Source organism: Piliocolobus tephrosceles, chromosome 4 (assembly GCF_002776525.5).
Source record: "Piliocolobus tephrosceles isolate RC106 chromosome 4, ASM277652v3, whole genome shotgun sequence".
Taxonomy (NCBI): Eukaryota; Metazoa; Chordata; class Mammalia; order Primates; family Cercopithecidae; genus Piliocolobus; species Piliocolobus tephrosceles.
The window spans coordinates 75,228,752-75,248,913 of NC_045437.1; the positions used below are offsets into that span (position 1 = coordinate 75,228,752).

At 47.1% G+C, this 20,162-nt stretch overlaps 1 protein-coding gene and 1 pseudogene across 2 annotated transcripts in view; one reads left to right on the top strand and one right to left on the bottom strand.

Annotated features, from left to right (window-relative positions):
* The window catches only part of LHFPL2 (LHFPL tetraspan subfamily member 2), a 165,793-nt gene that overhangs the window by 28,330 nt on the left and 117,301 nt on the right, over positions 1-20,162 (bottom strand). The window contains exon 3 of the mRNA XM_023214927.2: positions 3,314-3,928. Coding sequence (XP_023070695.1) covers positions 3,314-3,743 — 430 coding nt within the window. The 5' untranslated portion in view covers positions 3,744-3,928. The remainder of the gene's footprint in view (positions 1-3,313; positions 3,929-20,162) is intronic.
* On the top strand, positions 11,758-12,188 carry LOC111544426 (annotated as a pseudogene). The gene has a single exon (XR_003309432.1). The product of XR_003309432.1 is annotated as a 40S ribosomal protein S17 pseudogene (transcript).

The window sequence follows — 20,162 nt, forward strand, 5'->3', positions numbered from 1 at the left end:
CCTGTATTTCAGCACTTAGATCAGTGGCTCCTAGACAGCAAACTATGCAGGAATCTCTGCCTCCTGCCAATTTAAAATTGTGAGTAATTTCAGAATTTTTGAGATGCTGCATAAGTAACAGGAGTAAGGAGGAAGTTAAAGCTTCTAGACTGGAAAGTGGCAGATCAGCACCAGCCCTCAGGAGTGCTCCCACGTCTTTCTCCTCAACCCTCCTCCCAGAGGCCTTGTGCTGAAAGAAAAGTAAGAAAAAACTAATTGGAGGCCAGGCACAGTGGCCCACACCTGTAATCCTAGCACTTTGGGGGCGGAGGCGGGTGGATCACTTGAGGTCAGGAGTTTGAGACCAGACTGGCCAACATGATGAAACCCTGTCAATACTAAAAATACAAAAATTAGCTGGGCATTGTGGCGGGCGCCTGTCATCCCAGGAACTTGGGAGGCTGAGGCAGGAGAATCACTTGAAACTGGGAGGGGGAGGTTTCAGTGAGCCAAATCATGCCATCGCATTCCCACCTGGGCAATAGAGTAAGAATCCGTCTTAAGAAAAAAGAAAAGAGGCCGGGTGCAGTGGCTCAAGCCTGTAATCCCTGCACTTTGGGAGGCCGAGACGGGCGGATCATGAGGTCAGGAGATCGAGACCATCCTTGCTAACACGGTGAAACCCTGTCTCTACTAAAAAATACAAAAAACTAGCCAGGCGAGGTGGCAGGCTCCTGTACTCCCAGCTACTTGGGAGGCTGAGGCGGGAGAATGGTGTAAACCCAGGAGGCGGAGCTTGCAGTGAGCTGAGATCCGGCCACTGCACTCCAGCCTGGGCGACCGAGCGACAGAGCGAGACTCCGTCTCAAAAAAAAAAAAAAGAAAGAAAAGAAAAAAGAAAAAATACTCACTGGAGTGTTGGAATACCGGAGAGCCATACTAATCTTTGTGCAATAATGAACACCTTGCCATTAACGTGAGGCACACGAGAGTACCAAAATGTGTTGGACTAATCCGCATTCAGAGATGGAATTCACTCAACTAACACCTTATTATAAACTGCATGTAAATAGTCTTGAAGGATACTATGCTTTGCTTCTGAATGACTGCCAAAGATAGGTTTAGTGTTAACGGCCCAAGATGTCCCACCCCTTCTAGTAAATGGCCACTGGTTTACTGGAAGATAGTGGGATCATCAAGTTTCTCAGGATAAGAAGCACCCCTACATGACAAACCAGGAGTCTCATCTACATACCAGCAAATCAATAAAGCCCATAATAAAGGCATGAAATCATCAAGGATGTACAAATACAACAGAGCGAGGGAACAGTAAACAGAAATCCTTCTCTCTGGTCAACCAGGGCTCTTCAACAGGATTAATAAATTGTGTGTGCTGGCTTCCCTTGAGCTACATGTTTGACTCTTCAAAAGCCTTCAGTAACATTTCTCTGCAAAAGTTTTAAGATATACACATGCATGCATACACACACACACACACATACACACACACACACACACACACACACCCCTGAGGCACCTTGTGTCCGAGGAGAATAAAGCAGGGACATTTCTCTGACAAGAAAATGATGACTCAGTCTTGAAACCCACCTTTAACGTTTCTGGGTAGTGAGATGCCAAGCTGAAGGGGAGAGACGTCTTCAGAAGTGAGTCAAAAGGGGACAAGGAGCTTCACAGAATCAAACTCTAAGCCTACAAATCCTAAAAGAAGGTCATATTTTCCAATCTCCCTATTTTTCAGAAGGAGAACGCTGAGACCCGGGGTGGGACATTTATCTCAATGTGAAACTGCTAATGAGGAGCAATGCTGAAATACAGAATCCTGGTCTCCCAAATTCCATGAGTGCCTGGGTCACTTGTGGTATGGCTGATCCTGGCAGATGGAGAGATGAGGGACCTGAGACTTGTCCCTTTGGGCCAGAAAGTTTAAGGGGCCTGGTGTCTGGATGGTGTATTCCCCCATGAAAGCAAATCAGAACTAAGGAGCAGGCCCTCTGTCATTTCTCTTGGCCCATTACTCCCCGTCCCCCACCCCCACCCTACACAGGGGCCTCCTAAGATTTGAGGAACAGTAAACTTTATCTTATCGGCTGTTTGGAAAAAAAACTGTCATTTGATCTGTTTATTTGGAAGCCAGCCCTGCTGAGCTCAAGAGTTTGCTATGAGGCCGGCTAGAGTGAATTTGTTTGGGGGCTGCTGCTTTACAGTCCTGGACACATGGCTCAGTGTATAACTTTATTTTGAAGAATCCTGTGCACACAGCTCTAGAATTTGCTGAGGGATGAACCACCTGTGCCCTTCATTTAGGGTTGTAGGTGGGTAACTTTGTCCTAGAGTCTAGATTAATGTCTTGGTTAAAGAGTAAGCACCTGTTTTCTGAATATCAAAGCAAGAGTCTACTCCTCTACTTCTTTGGAGATGTCTTCAAACTCAGCTGTGTGTGTGTGTGTGTGAATTTCTGTCACCCAGAACAAGAACCTTGAATCAAACCTAGACAGACTGTTACCCCATTGGTTCAGAACCCACCTTTCAAACCCACGCAGGGAAGCCTACAAAAGTGCTGGTAGCAGTGGATGCTTTCCTGCAGCTCACAACCTTCTCCCTGGGACCACTGTAAAGAGCTCATCCTTTTCTTTCCACCCATTTCTGATAAGCTCGTGAGTGAGAAATTCCCAGAAAATGGAAGAGTTAGCTTGCATTTTCTGATCTGAGTGCACAGAACATTCTGTCAGGCTCTAGGAGACAGACAATTTAAACCAGAACCTCACTAAACACAGAGCAGCTGATACTAATTCCTTCCCAGCCCGTGTCTTCCCCACCCAAGCTGAAATCATCTGGGGGCTGGAGCTGAGAGTGGATGGGGGAAGCAGGCTTGCTGCTTCTTAATGAGCGACCCCACTTACATTCCTCTTAGCATAGAGTGCTTGCTGAAGGTGGGACTCACGCTTTCCATAATTCCTCAGGGAGTTGCACTAAAGTGGAGAGCATGCTTTTAATTTAATGGGAAACACAAAAAGTAGTAGTAGTTCCTCAAACTAAAACCAACAACTTAGACCCCGAGGAAGTAAGCAATGAGGAGGACCACGTAACACCAGAGAAGAACAAGCCTGTTTTCTTGTGGGGTAACACAGGGGAAAGAGGCCCATGTGAGCAGCACACAAACGTCGCCTAGAACGGAAGGGGCAAAGGAAACCTGATTAGAGAGAAAATGGTCTTCTCCAAAACTGGCAGGAAGCAAATGCCCGGTGCCAGAGTGCACTGCACCGGCAGCTCTCCATCCCTGCATCCCACCGTGCCCGGGGTCCTGCCTTCTTACCTGCAATTCCTTGCAACAGCCCACAGACGTTGAAGATGCTTTTCTTCATGATGCTCTGTACACACATGGTGAAGACGGACACCAAGGCCACCATGCAGAGAATAAAGATTCCCACAGCCAGGAAAATAGCTGTGGCCTGCCAGAAGCCGCTGGCGATCTCGCCGAAGCTCTCGGCGTAGGGCCCGCACAGCGTGTCCCGCTGGAAGTGCTGCATCCCTGGGTTCTGGATGCAGCGTGCGTAGATGCCCAGGGTGGGGTGGTAGGGCTCGGGGGAGCCCCCGCCTGGGCCCGCCGGCTCCGCGCCGCCGCGGCTCCTCGCTTTCCCGACCAGCCAGTCTGCGCTCATGAAGGCAATGAGCTCGGCAAAAGCCACCACAATACTCAGCAAGGTCCAGAGCATCGAGCGACAGGTGACAATGACATGACACATATTGATGTTCCAGGCGAAGAAAGAGTCAGGAGTCCACGGAGTTAATCAAAAAAAGAAAGTCGGTGGGGAAGGAGGCTCGGGCGGCCCGGGAAGGAAGTCGCAGCTGCAGTCATTCACTCCCGCCGCCGGCCGCGTTCATGCCGAGGACAGCGCTGCCGGACCCAGAGCACCGCCTGCGGCCTCACCTAGGGGAGAGGGAGGGCGGTTAGCAGCGCCGCCAGGCCCCGCCCCGCCTTCCCGCCGCGCAGCGACACAGTCCAAGCCCGGCCCGCGCCCGCAGAACCCTGCCAGCAAACCCCGGGCCCGGCCAGCATGCCAGGCGGTTGTTGCACTGGCTGCGTTTGTTTCAAGTTCTCCCTGACCTCACTGCACTCAGAACTCTATGTGGCAGTTAACCTTCTCTCTCGGGAGCGCTATGGAAGGCGGCGGCTAGTGCGAGGTCCTGCTCCCAACCCAGGGAGCACTGTCCCGGTTGCTGCTGCTGCACTCTTAGGACAGGGATCCCGCTCCCTCATCTGTTACTGGAAAAAGTCAAACAGCACAGGGATCCAGAGAGGAGGAGGCAAGAATGGCAATCAACTCTATTAGTGGATTTTTTTTTTTTTTTTTTTTAAGTTTGCTAGACTTTTTGGCTGCTGTTTTGGTACTAGGTGAGTTAAGTTTTGAGACACTTGCACCAAGCGCTTTTGCTTAACAGTAGAGAGTAGCAACACACCACTTTTATTTCCTGGAAATTAAATTACTAGCAGAGACATAAGTGTGTTTGCTTCATAGGTAAATAAGAAACAATCCCATGAAAAAGAATAAACAAAACATTGCTCCCACACCTGTATTTCATCCATTTTTCACAGGGTGATTTTTAGACAAAATAATTTACACTAATTAAAACTCAGAGGGAAAAAAAACCTGAAGAGTTCATGACTTACTTGGGGAAATTATTTTTTAAAGACATTAATGACCGTTAACTAAGCATCATTACAACTGAGTGGACTTGTTGACAACAGAACCTTGTCTATGAAGAATGCATCCCTTGAATTGTCCCAATTCATCCCATGTGCCTCTGCCTAAGCTTCGATTCACCCCAGGTCTGGAACTCAACGTGCTCATTGTTTCTCATTTCACAGAGGCCTCATTCTGTCCCCAAGGAGGAATGACTTCATTACCAGAAGACATTGCTCCAATGGCTCAAGCCTTCTTCAGAGGAGTCTAGATCCTGAAACGGGGGCCAGCAGGGCTGGTCTGCAGCCCCGTTTTCTGCCCCATTCCAAGGCCAAGAACAATCCCTCAGCTTACATCTGGGCACATGGCCCTGCTCTGAATGATTAGATCTCATTAATCGAGGTCAAGTCAACTCCATGAGAACTACAAAGAGCCCCCTGGCACGTTGGGAGTGGGGTGAGGCAGGGAGTTATCGAAGAGGAAGAGAAGCGGGGAAATAAGGAAGCCCAGTGTCAAAGCTTAAAATGCCCGTTTCTACACCCTGCACCAGCTGTCTGCCTGCTGGCTGACTTCCTAGTTAGCACGTGATCTACCCATCCCTTGAAACATGATGTATTTTAAAATCCTCATATCATGGTGGTTGCTATACAAGATGCTATTTTGGGGACACAGCTAGTGCACTACTAGGAACATATGCACTCAATTGTCAGGGCGTGTGTGCGTGTGTCACAGTGCTGCGCCGAGCACTGGGTAAGGGAAGGGAGTCCATCAGTTATGGGTTCCAAAGCCAGCTCCAGTACTGACCATGTGCATGTCTAACTTCTCAGAGCTTCGTCGTCTGAGCTGGTAAGGGTAGCCTACCTCACCAGATTGTTGCAAGGAATGAACAAGAACCTACTGAAGCACCCACACAGTGCCTGGCAGAGTAAGTGCTCAACAAATACCAACTCCTCGCCCTCAGAAGCTTTTCCTGTAACATAGATGACACGGTTCAGACAACTACTGATCCAGTGGAGGTGCCAGTAGATTACAGGAACCTGGCCACTGCACACTGAAAACATTAAGCACAGGCTACTTAGAGATGGACGAGGTCACTCATGTCTAAACTTTCCTGGCTGCCTTCAAGGGCAGAGTCCTGGTCTTCCTGTTTCCCCACTACCTAACTCAGCTGCCACTCCACCTGGTGGAGATAAATTAGCATTTACCCAGAAGGTATATCCTACTCCAACTCACTCATTCTCAGCTCCTCCTCCAGATAGTATCAAATAGAAAGCCTTTTGAGAAAAAAGTTACTGAGGGCTTTAGAGGAGATTGTTTCTAATGAAAATGATCATTCTAAAAGAGAACAAGAAAATGAGCCATAAAGACTCCTAGGAGGCCCTGAGAGGCTGCACGTGCCCACCAGGCTCACAAATACTTTGAGTCCACAGGTGGCAATCGCAGCCTGTTGAGAGCTATAAAGCCTTCCCATTTGATTAGAAAACCATTTTAGTTATGCCCAGCCAATCTCTGTCCCATCCCTTTTCTGTTAAATGTAATTTTTCTTTCTTTCTTTTTTTTTTTTTTTTTTGAGATGGGGTCTCACTCAGTCACCCAGGCTGGAGTGCAGTGGCATGATCTTGGCTCACTGCAACCTCTCTGCCTCCCCAGTTCAAGCAATTCTCCTGCCTCAGCATCCAGAGCAGCTGGGATTACAAGCACACATGACCGTGCCTGGCTAAATTTTTTTTAGTAGGGATGGGGTTTCGCCATGTTGGTCAGGCTGGTCTCAAACTCGTGACCTCAGGTGATCCACCCACCTTGGCCTCCCAAAGTGCTGGGATTACAGGCATGTGCCATTGCCCCGGCCTGAATGTAATTTTTCAATGAGAACATTCATATTTGTCCTCCTGCAGAACTGCAGGGCTCCTACAACCTCTCAGGTGACTTGTATCTTAATGACTACTCCAGTGTCCACTGCCCCGGCCAGCCAGGTCTGCTCAGAGTGAAGAATGCAATTAGTTTGCAGCATCTGAAGAAAAAGGCTGTAAAGTTCAGGAGAGGAGAAGATGGGACATCTGGGCTTAGCAAAATGCCTGAGAACTATTTGAAGGCAGGATTGCTTAAGGACCCACATGCTTAAGTTAAAATAATATAGTTCCCTCTCCTTTGTGCTAAAACATTTCCTCATTCACTGCACCGAATTCTCACACCCACACAAGATTGGCTGGGATGAGGGCTTCATTATTCTGTTTTCAACAGGGGGAAAAGATGCTCTGTTCTCCCTAGTAAGTTTGCTAACTGCTACTATCAGAGGAACAGTTGTGATATGCAAGGCTGACTAAAACTGAGGCTTCCTGGGGGCTGTGATATGCTTTGGCTGTGTCCCCACCCAAATCTCATTTGAATTGTACTCCCATAATTCCCACGTGTTGTGGGAGGGGTCTGGTGGAAGATAACGGAATCATGGGGGTGGATCCCCCTTACTGTTCTCATGGTAGTGAATGCCTCTCACGAGATCTGATGGTTTGATAAGGGGAACCTCTTTTGCTTGGTTCTCATTCTCTCTTGTCTGCCACCATGTAAGACATGTCTTTCGCCTTCCACCGTGTTTGTGAGGCATTCCCAGTCACGCAGAACTGTGAGGAGTCCATTAAACCTCTGTTTCTTTATCAATTACCCAGTCTCGGGTGTGTCTTTATCAGCAGTGTAAAAACGGACTAATAGAGGCTGCAAGCTAAGTTCTTAGGGTGGCAGGACAAGGGACCATCTCGAAGTGCAGCAGGGGGCTTCTGCAATGGTCTGTGTTCTGTGAAGTGTACCAGTTTGGCTAAGTGCACTGAAAGGCAGGTACCTACTGAGACATCTATATCAAAGGGGAAAGAGATCCTCATGACAGAACTCTGTTAACCACAGGGATACGACGCACAGCCCTCCTCGGCCTGGCATCCATTGCTATTAACCATAACGCCTGCTTCCGCAAAGTCCACTTCATAAACCAGGCCCTCACTGCCATTCTACGTAAACAACTTCTCTCCATGGGCCACTAAATACGTTTCCCTTCAAGAACACCTGACCTTACTACCGCATCCCTGGTGATTGTGGATAATCTAGACAGCCCTCTTGATGTTCAGAAAACGATGACTGGCACAAAGGTGTGCAAAATAAAGCCTCTTCACTTAAAAAAAAAAAAAAAAAAGACAAATGAGAATCCTGCAGAAACCTACATTAATACCATAGAATAGGGAGCAAGGAGGAGTTTCTAAATGGCTGGTCTGTGGGAGTCAGTCCTGTGTACGGATTCTTCCCAGAGCCCTAATTTGAAAAGGTAGAGTGAAGGTCCTCAGCAGAGCTGAGCGGGGGTTTGTCACTTAAATCCCAGGTCTGTCTTTGGCAGCTTCCTGCTGTCAGCAGGGAAGAAAGTACATGTGAAGCCAGAACCACCCAGTGCCCATCGGCTGGATCACCTGGACAGAAACTCAGGAGTAAAGTTCACATCTACCTGGAAAGAGTGAGGGAAACCGGAAGGACGTCAATCAAGGCGGCATCAAAAAGCCCTCAGTCCCCATCCTGATGGGAAGAGCACACCCAAAGAATGAGGCCAGGACAAACAATGTTTTGGAGAACACTACCTTGCTAACTCACCCTGGTTCTGTTTTTCAACTTTATTATGAACGTTTTCAAACATAGATATGAGTTGGCAAGAACAGACAACGAACACCCACATACCCAACACCCAGATTCAACATTTGTTAACATTTTCCCATCTCTGTTCCATCAATCTATAGCATACACACTCACACATTTTCTCAAATATCTGAAAATGAGTTGCAGATGTTTTGACACTTCACCCCTAAATACTTTAGCATACACCTCCTAAAAATAAGAACATTTTCCTATATAACCACAACAAGATTAGCACACTCAAGAGAATGGACAATAATCCCCTTATACCCAAAGTCTAGTTCCCACTCAAATTTCCCTACCCCTGCCCTGTTTTTAATAGCTATTTTCTTAAAACCATGACTCAATCACGGCTCATACATTTGATTAGGTTCTTTTAGTCAAGGATAGTCTTCCCACCCCAACCTATTCCACCCCATCCCCATTATTTTCCCCCTGACATTGACTATTTGAAGACACTGGGCTAGTTGTCCTACAAAATACTCAACAACCTGGATTTGTCGATTTCCTCATGATTTCATTTCAACTTGTTCTCCATCCTCTATTTCAGAGAAACTGGAAGTGACATACAAAGGCTAGACTGGTAGATTCTTGGCTGATCTCTGTTTTCATTCTTGCAGTCTCCCTCAGACACACGAATCCCGCAAGGGTCAGCAATATGGCCTCCATCCCCATTTCTTCTGCAAGGATGAGAGGATTAAGAGAAGTAGAATGTATGTGCTTTTACCTTCCAAGACTTGGAAAGACCCTCCGGAGTGCTGCTTCTTAAAGTGTGGGTTCCTGAACCATCTCCCAGAGGAGAATGACAGCTACCTGTTTCAAAAAGTACGTTCCTGGTCCCCAACCAACCATTGATTCAAACTTTTTGGGTGGTGCCAGAATCTGCATTTCTCACAAGCTCCCAGGAGAGCCTTTCACAGAAAGTCCACTGTGAGGCAGCGTGGAAAAGGTCGGTTCCGTGGTATTGGGGAAGAGAGGTAAAGAGCAGAGGCAGGAGGAGTGTGGCCTGGCTCAGTCAGGACAGACCCAGGGGCCAGATCACTTGTCCCCTGCACAGCTCATGATGCTTCCCAGGTCACAGGACCCAGTGACTGTAGGGAAACCAGCTGTTCTCCCAGCTCATCTGTTGTCTGATAATCCTTGTACAGCATGAAACGATCTGCCCAAACATTCAGGTCCTTTTCCTCAGAGGACAAAGGCACCTTTCAGAACTGGAAGGATAGCCCTGGCACAAAAAGCACAGGACCTTGCATGACTTAAAAAAGAAAAATGTACCAAAGGAGGTTTTGAAACTCTCACTCTGGCCACCCCGTAAAACACACTGACTACAGAAATCCAGACACCTTGATTATACTTAAGAGGACCCAAATGCACTAACAATTCTATTATTCTTTACAGTACAGTCTAAACATGCTCAACACCTCCTGCTTTTGCCAATTTCCTTGGCTCAACTTCCGATCGACTCCTCTTCTCCATCCCATCCCTGACTTCTGGGAAAACTCTGAATCTATGGTTCCCAATTAGGGGCAATTCTGTCCCCATCCCAACTCCGCAGGGGACATTTGGCAATGTCCGAAGGCGTTTGGGGCTGTCATAGCTATGGGGGTAGGGGTGTGTGCTACTGGTATGTGGTGGACAAGGGTGCTGCTAAATAAAAATTACCTGGCCCCAAATGTGAGTATCAACAATGTCGAGAACCCCTGCTCTGGGGGCTTCTCACAGAAGGCAATTTTGAATGTATAGGAGCAACTTAAGATGATTTTTAAGATCTATTTTTAAAAGGTCTATTCTGATGAGTATGTCTATAATCTGGACATTCATAATATTTACTAAATTAAATATATTTTTAAAAAAGGCCATGCTAGTTCGGATGTCCAAGATGATAGGATGACAGGGCCTGGGGCCCCGGAAGCCAGGGCAGACCGACTCAGAACCTCGTGCCCTTGAGCCTGTCTTTTCTGGGGTCCCAGGTGGTCTCTGCATCACACGCTAAAGTTAACTTCTGTTTTCAGAAATCTCTATTCTGTGAATGGCAAAATGGGGCTCCCCACTCATTATTGTTACCTTTCTTCACCTACCCCTGAGGGGCCCAGACACAGGTTCAGAAAACTAAACGGTTGGCCACATGGCTTCTGCTTCTTTCAAACTCCTCTCCTCCAGAGTTGGGCTGGTCACTCAGGAGGTACTCAGGTGGCCTTGGCCACCCCACATCTCAGGGAATCTCAAGGACCCTACGAGGCAGACCTATAAGATTTTCAGGCTTGCTGATTCTTACCTGAGCCCTCTTAAAAGACGCTTCTCTTCCCCTTGAAACTATTGACATTCTCAGCTGCCTGGCAGCCCCTCCCTCCACACACACCTGAACAAGTCTCTTTTCTTCTGGGCATGGGAACCCCAGTGAGCTCTCTGACTCCATGCTCACTGTCAAGTTTGTTGTTTAATGCACCCATCCTGGCCAGTCACAGGTTTCTTTCTTGATGCCAACTCCAACTCCTCATGTATCCGATTAACCTACCTCTGGGCACTCATTTCTAGAGAGGCCATTTTCCCCCTCCCATCCTGAGGTATCTGTATTAGTCTGTTCTCATGCTGCTAATAAAGACATACCCGAAACTGGGTAATCTATAAAGGAAAGAGGTTTAATGGACTCACAGTTCCACATGGCTGGGGAGACCTCACAATCATGGCAGAAGGCGAATGAGGAGCAAAGGTACATCTTACATGGCAGCAGGCAGGAAAGCATGTGCAGAGGAACTGCCCTTTATAAAACCAGCAGATCTCGTGAGACTATTGACTATCATGAGAACAGCATGGGAAAAACCCGCCCCTATGATTCAATTATCTCCCACTGGGTCCCTCCCATGACACGTGGGGAGTATGGCAGCTACATTTCAAAAGAGACTTGGGTGGGGACACAGCCCAACCATATCAGCGTCTACAGGCAGAGATGGAAGGTCCACTTGTCTGGTCCTATTTTCTGAATGATTCCTTCTCTTCTAAAGCCCACTTGCATATTTTATGTTTGTTTTCCCTCTATTTCTACAAATGTCCTCATCTAAAAGCTCTTTAGGCAAGTCTTTATGTGTCTGTCCAACAGGCAGGAGGAGCTGAACAAACCAACCTCTAAGGGAGACACTAAAATCTGAGGTAGTCCAGATCCCATGAGCCGGGGTCATATGCCTATGCCTGTACAGACCATGGGGTCGAAAGCATTTTCAATTTGTTTACATGAAATTAAAACTTGAATTTCAGGAGCTGCCTTTTAATGCCACTGCTTTACAGGAATTTTAAATGAAAGGTGTTTTTCAAGCTTATAATGAATTCTGTGATATTAGGCAAAATATACGTCTTAAAGTGAACCTCTTGTGTCTTCTCAGGATAAGGGAGTTTTAATTAAGAAAAGTAGGTTTCCTCTTTTACCAAGGACCCGCCAACATGGGCCGCGTTCGCACCAGAACCGTGAAGAAGGCGGCCCGGGTCATCATAGAGAAGTACTACACGCGCCTGGGCAACGACTTCCACACGAACAAGCGCGTGTGCGAGGAGATCACCATTATCCCCAGCAAGAAGCTCCGCAACAAGACAGCAGGGTATGTCACCCATCTGATGAAGCGGATTCAGAGAGGCCCTGTAAGAGGTATCTCCACCAAGCTGCAGGAGGAGGAGAGAGAAAGGAGAGACAATTACGTCCCTGAGGTCTCAGCCCTGGATCAGGAGATCATTGAAGTAGATCCTGACACTGAGGAAATGCTGAAGCTTTTGGACTTCGGCAGTCTGTCCAACCTGCAGGTCGCTCAGACTACAGTTGGGATGAATTTCAAAACACCTTGGGGACCTGTTTGAATTTTTTCTGCAGTGCTCTATTATTTTCAATAAATCTGAGACAACAGCCAAAAAAGAAAAAAAGAAAAAGAAAAAGAAAAAGAAAAGTAACAGGCTAGGTACAGTGGCTCACACCTATAATCCCAACACTTTGGGAGGCCAAGGCGGGCGGATCACCTGTGGTCAGGGATCAAGGTACCCAGGGTTTTCCAACTTTCCCTAATGAGAATGCCACATTCGAAACTGTAGAAAGGTTTATACTTTCTCTATTCATTAACTATAGGAATTCCCCAAATATTTAGGATTCATACTACGCTTTGAAAACAGATGGGCTTCAGTGCAGCTTCCAGAGGGATGCACACTCCTCAGGGGAATGTGAGCGTGACGCGCAGCTGCCAGCAGCCCTAGGTACCTTCGAATACAGAATGATCCTTCCACTCTGGGCAGAGCCCGGCCTGCAGGACTGAGCCGGTGTCATGACTCAGGAATGTGCCAGCTGGGAGGAGGTGGCCCAATGAGTGTTCCTCACTGCAGCCCAGATGAAGTCACTGCACGCTCAAAGTTCAAGATGGTCACAGAAAAACTCCTTTGTAAAAGTCTGAACTCTTGCACTTGTTCATATGATCCCAATGTCCTCTTTCTGGGAAGAGGGACTTATTATTGTAGCTTCTAACAATAGTGAGGCATAGTAAACAGAGATAAAGTTCAGCTGGATGTCCCAGAAGCAGTATGTGTCAGGAAACCAGGCCTCTTAAAAACAAAGCAAAAGGCTGGGGCAGAAATGGCTTTAGGTCATTTCTATAAGAGATGCTTCCCAACTCTCTGTTCCCCAGGTGCTCACCTGAATGGGCTGCTAAGCAAGGTGGGCAAAGGAAGCCTGTCCCATTCCACGCCCAGTGCTATGGACTCCCAGGGGCTCCAGCTACCTTGCTCCCCAGCGTGAGCCAGGCTGGAGCAGATGACCACTGAGAACCCACACAGCCCTCCGTAAGAGAGACACGCGAGACAAGAGAGCCTGGGGGAATCCACAGAAGAGACACTAGACTGGATTTTGGTTAGGTGATAAAAAGGAGCCTGTCCCTGGGGTGCTGACAGATACTTCTTTGAGGTGGTTAGGACAGACCTCATCACAGCAAACCATTTCTCACAGCCCTGATCACCTCAGGCCTTGCAAGAAGTTCCTTTTCTCTGTACCCCACAAGTGGGTGGCTGATAATTCTGGGTTCCAGTATAACATGGCAACAGCCAGAATCTGCCTCTGGGGAGGATCTGTCAGGCTTCACGAAGGGTACACGGGACAAAACCCCTTGCCTCCACCCCTCCAGGGCAAGGAGCTCATCCAGAAAGGCAGCATGGAAGAATGACTCAGTCTGGAGGCAGACTCTTCATCTGAACTCTGGTTCTACCAGGTCCTCAGTAGTGACCTTAGGTGACATTGGGCCCATGTTCCTCAGTTCCTGTGTCTGTAAAATGGAGTAATAGCCTACCATATAGGGATGTTGTGAGGATCAACTAAGTTAAAATAAGTATCAAGCTTAGAACAGCACTTAACACATGGCAAGCACTCCATCCACGTGGACTATCCCCCTGCAACAGGATCCAGCCTCCCCATCCCTTGACCCGGCATAAACACGACCACTTCTGAGGTCGTGTCTCAGGCACTCCTTTTGCCACTTAGATCTTCAGGTTTGGAGCCCATCTGGCAGGTAGGTAATTAGCCTTTCCTTCAAATACTAATTTCCCCCTGGAAAAGGAGTTGTGTGGCAGAAAGGATGTGCCACAGAGCTGGAACTGCTTCAGTGCTATAAATCACGCTCTAGCATTAACTAGCTCTGTGTCTGTGGGCAATAAACGTCACCTCTCTAAGGATAGTTTCCTCATCTCTAAAGTAGGGGTAAGGCAAGTCGCTGCCACACTTTCTGGGTGGAACAAAACCTGTGCATGGAGGGTCAGGCATAACTGCAGGTGGCAAGACATAGTAGGAATCATTACTATTACCATCATATTGGTCAACATTTATTTTTCTGCTGTTTATCTCCCCAAGGCCACAAAAACACCTTCTATTATCATCCTAACTCTCTGTAGAAGGAAATTTGTCCAATGGCAAAGTAATAGGCAAGGGAAAAACACCACCAGGCAGGCAGGCAGGCAGGCACACATGGGTCCCGACCCGGGCTCGGCTCTCGGCTAATGGGCGTGTGACCTCGCAAGGCTCCACTGCCTACTCTGGCTTCAATGTCTCAGCGCCCCGAAGTGAAGGCGCTGGACTTGCAGGTCACCACTGTCACTTTCAGCTCCAAAAGTCAGTCATTTCAAGCATATGACCACCTCTTCTATCTTCTCCCAGACTAGAGGCTCCTCCCAGAGCAGATGGCTCCAGAAGACCTGCTCCTCTGGAGAGGGAGGTCTCTGGGTGGAAGGAAGAGGGGGAGACCCCACAGGTTACCAGGCATGGCAAGGGACAGCTGTGGCTGATGGAGAGCTGAGCATGGCCGTGGCACACCCGTGGGCACTACACAAGGGGCTGGCCCAGGGCCCTGGCCAAGAGTGTGGGTGGCCTGGCTCCCTCTTCTGCTCATATGTTTGTTTGTTTTCCTGGGGTGGGAGAACCTAACTCTGACTTCTATTCTTGGGAATATGGTAGAGCATTCCCCACTCCGGTCTTTGGGCTAACTGCTAAAAATGAGGCCACCCCTGCCCTGGGCCACAGAGATGGACCCTGCCTTTGAAGGACCCTTACTCAGTTTTGAAAAATCACCAACTGTTCCTTTCTGATATACTTTTGCTTCCTGTTTCAGACAAGTAAAATGCTTGGAATCATTAACAATTTGATAGCTGTACGCCAAAGGACATGGCAGAATACAAAGTTTTAACCATTTTTAAAAGGATTTCTATTTTGCTTTCTTACATATGTCAAGAAAGGTGCTGATTAACACGTACATATCAATTGGAATTCTAAAGCTGAAAACAGCCAGCACTCTGGGAGACTCCTTTTTAGGTGACTTAGTTTCAGGCAAGAGTCAGAAGTCATATCCCTTTCATCTCAAGACATAAACTGTATGAAACTGTCCTACAAAATTAACATTTGCTATTTATCCTCCATTCCTCAGTGAATTATTAAAATCAAGCAGTACAATTCTCTCATCAGTTATAAATGGCCCCAGAAGGCCAATTTACATCCATCTAGGGGCAATTTCTGATGAGTATATTTATTAATGATCTAATAAAACGTCTTGTTTTGTTATCAACTAAATGATTCAAATGATGCTTTAAAATCTAATACTCCAACCCAATAGTCTGGTGATGAAGCTAGTGAGCTGACATTAATTTAAAGTGATTTGTAATTTTATTTGGCATTATCAATAACACCATGGATAGATTTAAATTTTAAGAAAATTTTGGCTCCCCATGCTGTCAAAGGCAGTATTTTATAAGGTTCAGTAAAACTGATCTGATTACGATGATAATCACCAATAGCAAAGGTCAGGGGTGAGAGGTTCTGATAAGCTAAATTACTTGGCAGTCAGCCACACACATCTTAAATTGACAGGTCAGTTGAAAGCTTGGGTTGTGAGAATAAAGCTATGTCAACAACAAAAATGACCCAAACACGTCCACTTTCACTCCTCCTAATTTCCTGACTTATGCTCCAATCTGCCCTTTAGCAAGATGGCCATTCATAAAAAGGAGTGCTGAACCATCTCAGGCCTTTGTGAGATGGGCAGGAATGAACAAGCGGACCTTCGAAGGCTGGCCACGTGGAGGAGAGCAATAACTCTATGCTGTGTGCAGATGTGACCCCTCCTCCCACCCCAGGAAACCAAGGGCCCAGGCTCTTAACAGGCCTGATGGATTTCTGAGGTAACAGGTGAAGCTGTGTCAATTCTGCAAAAATAATTTTTCCCAGAACCCAGAATATTTGCTTTTTCCTCTCTTCTCACTAAACTTCATGCTACTTGAAAATAATACTCATTAAACATCAGCTAAAACTAAAGCACTTAAATGTTGGCTCACAGCTGTAATCCTAGCACTTAGGGAGGCTGAAGCAGGTGGATCACCTGAGCTCAGGAGTTCAAGACCAGCCTGACCAACATGGCAAAACCCTGTCTCTACTGCAAAAACAAAAATTTTAGCTGGGCATGGTGGCAGACACCTGTAGTCTCAGCTACTCAGGAGGCTGAGGCATGAGAATCGCTTGAACCCAGGAGGCTGAGGTTGCAGTGAGCCGAGATTGCGCATTGCACTTCAGCCTGGGTGACAAGAGTGAGACTCTGTCTCAAAAAAAAAAAAAAAAATTAAAAAGGAGTCTCTCATATTGCTGACCTCCCAAACCAGAGAATTCACATTAATATACATTTGCTGACACCTGTTTATCACTGTGATTACTACAGCCAACTTTCATCGAACCAAGCACTGAAGTTCTAAAGTGGTAAGGCAATCCAGACACCTCTAGAACCAATACCTTGTTCACAACTGATTGTCCAAGGCTGAAGTACTGGACAATGGGGGCGGAGAGGGAAGGCAGGCAAGGAGACCTGACGATACTCTTACTGCCCTCCAGAAACTGTTATTAACACTGGAATCAGGAAATACACAGATATAATAAACACCTGAGCCACTGAAGACCATAACTAGGTCACTGAGAACGCAGTGCCCTGAGGTGGGTAGGGCAGGACCGAGGCGTGAGAATCTTGAGAAAACCAAGATAAGGTCTCATCAGGGATATAATACCTGGGAAGTAAACAGATGGTGAATTCAAATGGGAGAGTTGAGTTGGGGGGAAAAAGGGTTGAAGTTTTTCTGCGCCTGTTGTATAACCCCAGATGGTCACACAAAAACACTTCTTAATAGAAATCAAAAGGGCTGGACCATGCTGACATGGCTTATGTTCTCAGCAAGACAGAAGTGGCTGATAACCTGTTTCTGGTGTGTGCACGTGTGTGTCTGTGGTGTTTGTGTGTATTTCTGCAAGTTAAAATGGAAAATGAAGGGCCGAGTGATTTTTTAACCCAGGCATATCTGCTAGCTATATACTATGACAAATTTCAAACAGAAGAATGAAAACTCACCTTGTGTTCTCACAGTCCCTCATACCCATTCAAATTCACTTTTTAACTCACAGGATTATTTGTGAACATTTTATAATGGTTTACGAGGAACGAGAATGACCCGGAACTACTTTAAGTATGTTAGGCACTCAGGAGACTTGGGAGCTCTCAGACTACAGAAAGCCCGGGATGGGATGGAGCTCCCCCATGGTGAAGGTGTAGAAGAAGGCGGAGGACCAGGATGTACCCTGGGGATGCTATCTGCCCGAGACAGGCAAAAGGGGGTTAATCTGCCAAAGAGACAGAGGACAAGAGACAACCTGCCAGACAGACAACCTACCAAGGATGAAGAATGAGGGGGGTGGTCCTAGAAGGCAAGGGCGAGGACAGAATGAGGGTGGCAATGGCCCACAGGGGCCAGTGGCTGTCACTGACAGTCACACCCTGAGAAACAAGCATTTCCCCCTAAAAAGAAGTAACGAGTACAGCAGGAACTGAAGTCAGTCTTGCCGTGGCCCGTGATACACTTCAAAATGTTGTGCGCTGCTTTTTAGCTGGATTCTCAATTTCTCAACCCCGAACATTTAATTAAAAAAGTCCCAAGCAGTACTTTATCTGAGGAGTCATTACAATAAACAGGCAGTTAGCACAAGGTCAAGATAAGGAAGAATGTGAACAATACAATGGTGTAGATGCTGTGGAGGGGCCGGGCAGGGGGCTGGGGGGAAGGAAACGAGCCGGACAATGCACAGATGTCTGTTTTCACTGCCAGGAGTTCAGACAAACAGGAAGACCTTAAACTTCTCCAACTGGGAACACTCGGTTTTACCTGATGAGCAGAGGGGCTGAGCACATGACTAGAAACAGAAACAGAAGGTTGTCATTAAGGCGATAAGGCTCACTCCACACAGAACCCACACCCAGCCTCGTTCTCAGGAAAACCCAAGCCTTGCTCACCTTGCACCCAGGTTATGCTCCTCAGCCTCACGGCCTTTTCCCTTGAGCTGCTCAGTGAGGTTCTGGGGCACACTCACTCATGGGACCCAAATAAGCCCAAGACACCAAGTTTCACAATTTTAAAATTTCCTGCTGACATCTAGCGAGAATTTATGTGTATACAGCTTCTAAATGGGAATCAAAGAAAAAATGTCTGGCATAATTATTCAAATGTCATGCTCTGTTCCAATAATATCACAATGGAGGTATAAGAATTGTTAGAAATCCGGCCAGGTGCAGTGGCTCATGCCTGTAACCCCAGCACTTTGGGAGGCTAGGGCAGGCGGATCACTTGAGCCCAGGAGTTCAAGATCTGCCTGGACAACATGGTGAAACCCCATCTCTACTAAAAATACAAAAATTAGCTGGGCGCAGTGGTGGACACCTGTAGCCCCAGCTGCTCGGGAGGCTGAGGCACGAGAATCGCTTGGGTGGAGTTTGCAGTGAGCCAAGATTGCACCACTGCACTCCAGCCTGGGGCAGAGAATGTGACCCTGTCTCAAAAAAAAAAAAAAAAAATTTTTAGAAATTCTCAGAATCTCAGAAGTTGGGAATCTCATGAAATGTTTTCTCTTTGGAAACAGTTACATATTTCTTTCCCTATTGAGTGTTTTTTAAATGTCTGAAACTACGCAAACAATAAATATTTCTTGAAATAATTAAAACTTCAGAACATTGTGTGACTATTTAATGCTTGGTAGCCCTTGGGTATTAAAGGTAAAGGTTTCTAGATATAACAGCGTTTCTGAGCTTCAGTACTTCTTACACTTGGGGCTGGATAATTCTTCGCTGTAGGGGCTGGTCCTATAAACTGAAGGATGGTTAGCAGCATTCCTAGCTTCTCCCCACTGTATGCCAGGAGCGCTCTCTCAGTGGAGGCCAAAAACAATGTCTTTAGACATTGCTGAATGTCCCCAGGGGACAATCCTGCTCCAGAAGATACTCACTTGGGGGTTGAGACCCAGGGCCTGAGATGGGGGTCCAGTGCTGACTACAGGACACACTGGCAGAATAAAGCAGGACAATCACTAACCTCCCTAGACCTCCATTTCCCCAGCTATAAAAGGAGGATATCTTACAGGGTAGAGACGAAGACTAAATGCGAGAATACATGTAAAGTGCTTTGCACAAAGCATTGTAATGCACAGAGTACGTATTCAGTAAATGGTAGCAACGGTAATGGTTAAAGAAGAGAGTTGCAGATCCATAACCTTGGAAAAAGGAATTGAGCAGGTCATTCATGGGGTCATTAATAAGAACGAACGGCCACACAGCTCACATCTAAGCAGTCTGTACGGGGCACACATGGCTAGTGTGTTAGAAACACACGGCCACTTATTAACACTCACCTTGATAAAAATCAAGTTGTTTTCATCCCTTGGAGGATAAAGGGGGGAGTAGGAATAAAGAGAAAAAGAGATGAAGTGGGAAAACGGCTACAGACTAAGGAAAACTATCCTGACACAAAGAGGAAAAGGCAAAAAGTGTGCACCTTCTAAAAACTGCTTGAAGATACAAGTTAAAATAAACATGCTGCATTTGGGAATAGGATACCACAGTGAGAGCTGGGGAGTATCTAAACAGCTGAAAACAGCCACTGCAAGGTGCCGAGGGCAGTTGTGAAGGAGCTAAGAAGAAAAGTAATATGGCTCAACACCAAAGAAGCAGGGAAGTGTGAGCACGGTAGAGCCTCCTCTCTGGCCAAGCACTGCCTTCCACCTTCTTCCTGTCAAAACCTGAGCCTGCTGAAGAAGATAGCAGAGCCACCCCAGCCTCCCCAAGTCCCGTGCCAGCGGCTTCAAACCTGGGTCTCTCCCACTAGCTGTTCCTTGGCCCCTCAGTGGGAAACGAACAAAGCCCCCCTCTCTGCCTCTTCTGCTGGTCTCTGCAGCCCTGGCCCACCCCACCACTCTCCAGAGCACTCCGTTTTCTTGCCTCGCCACTCCACCCC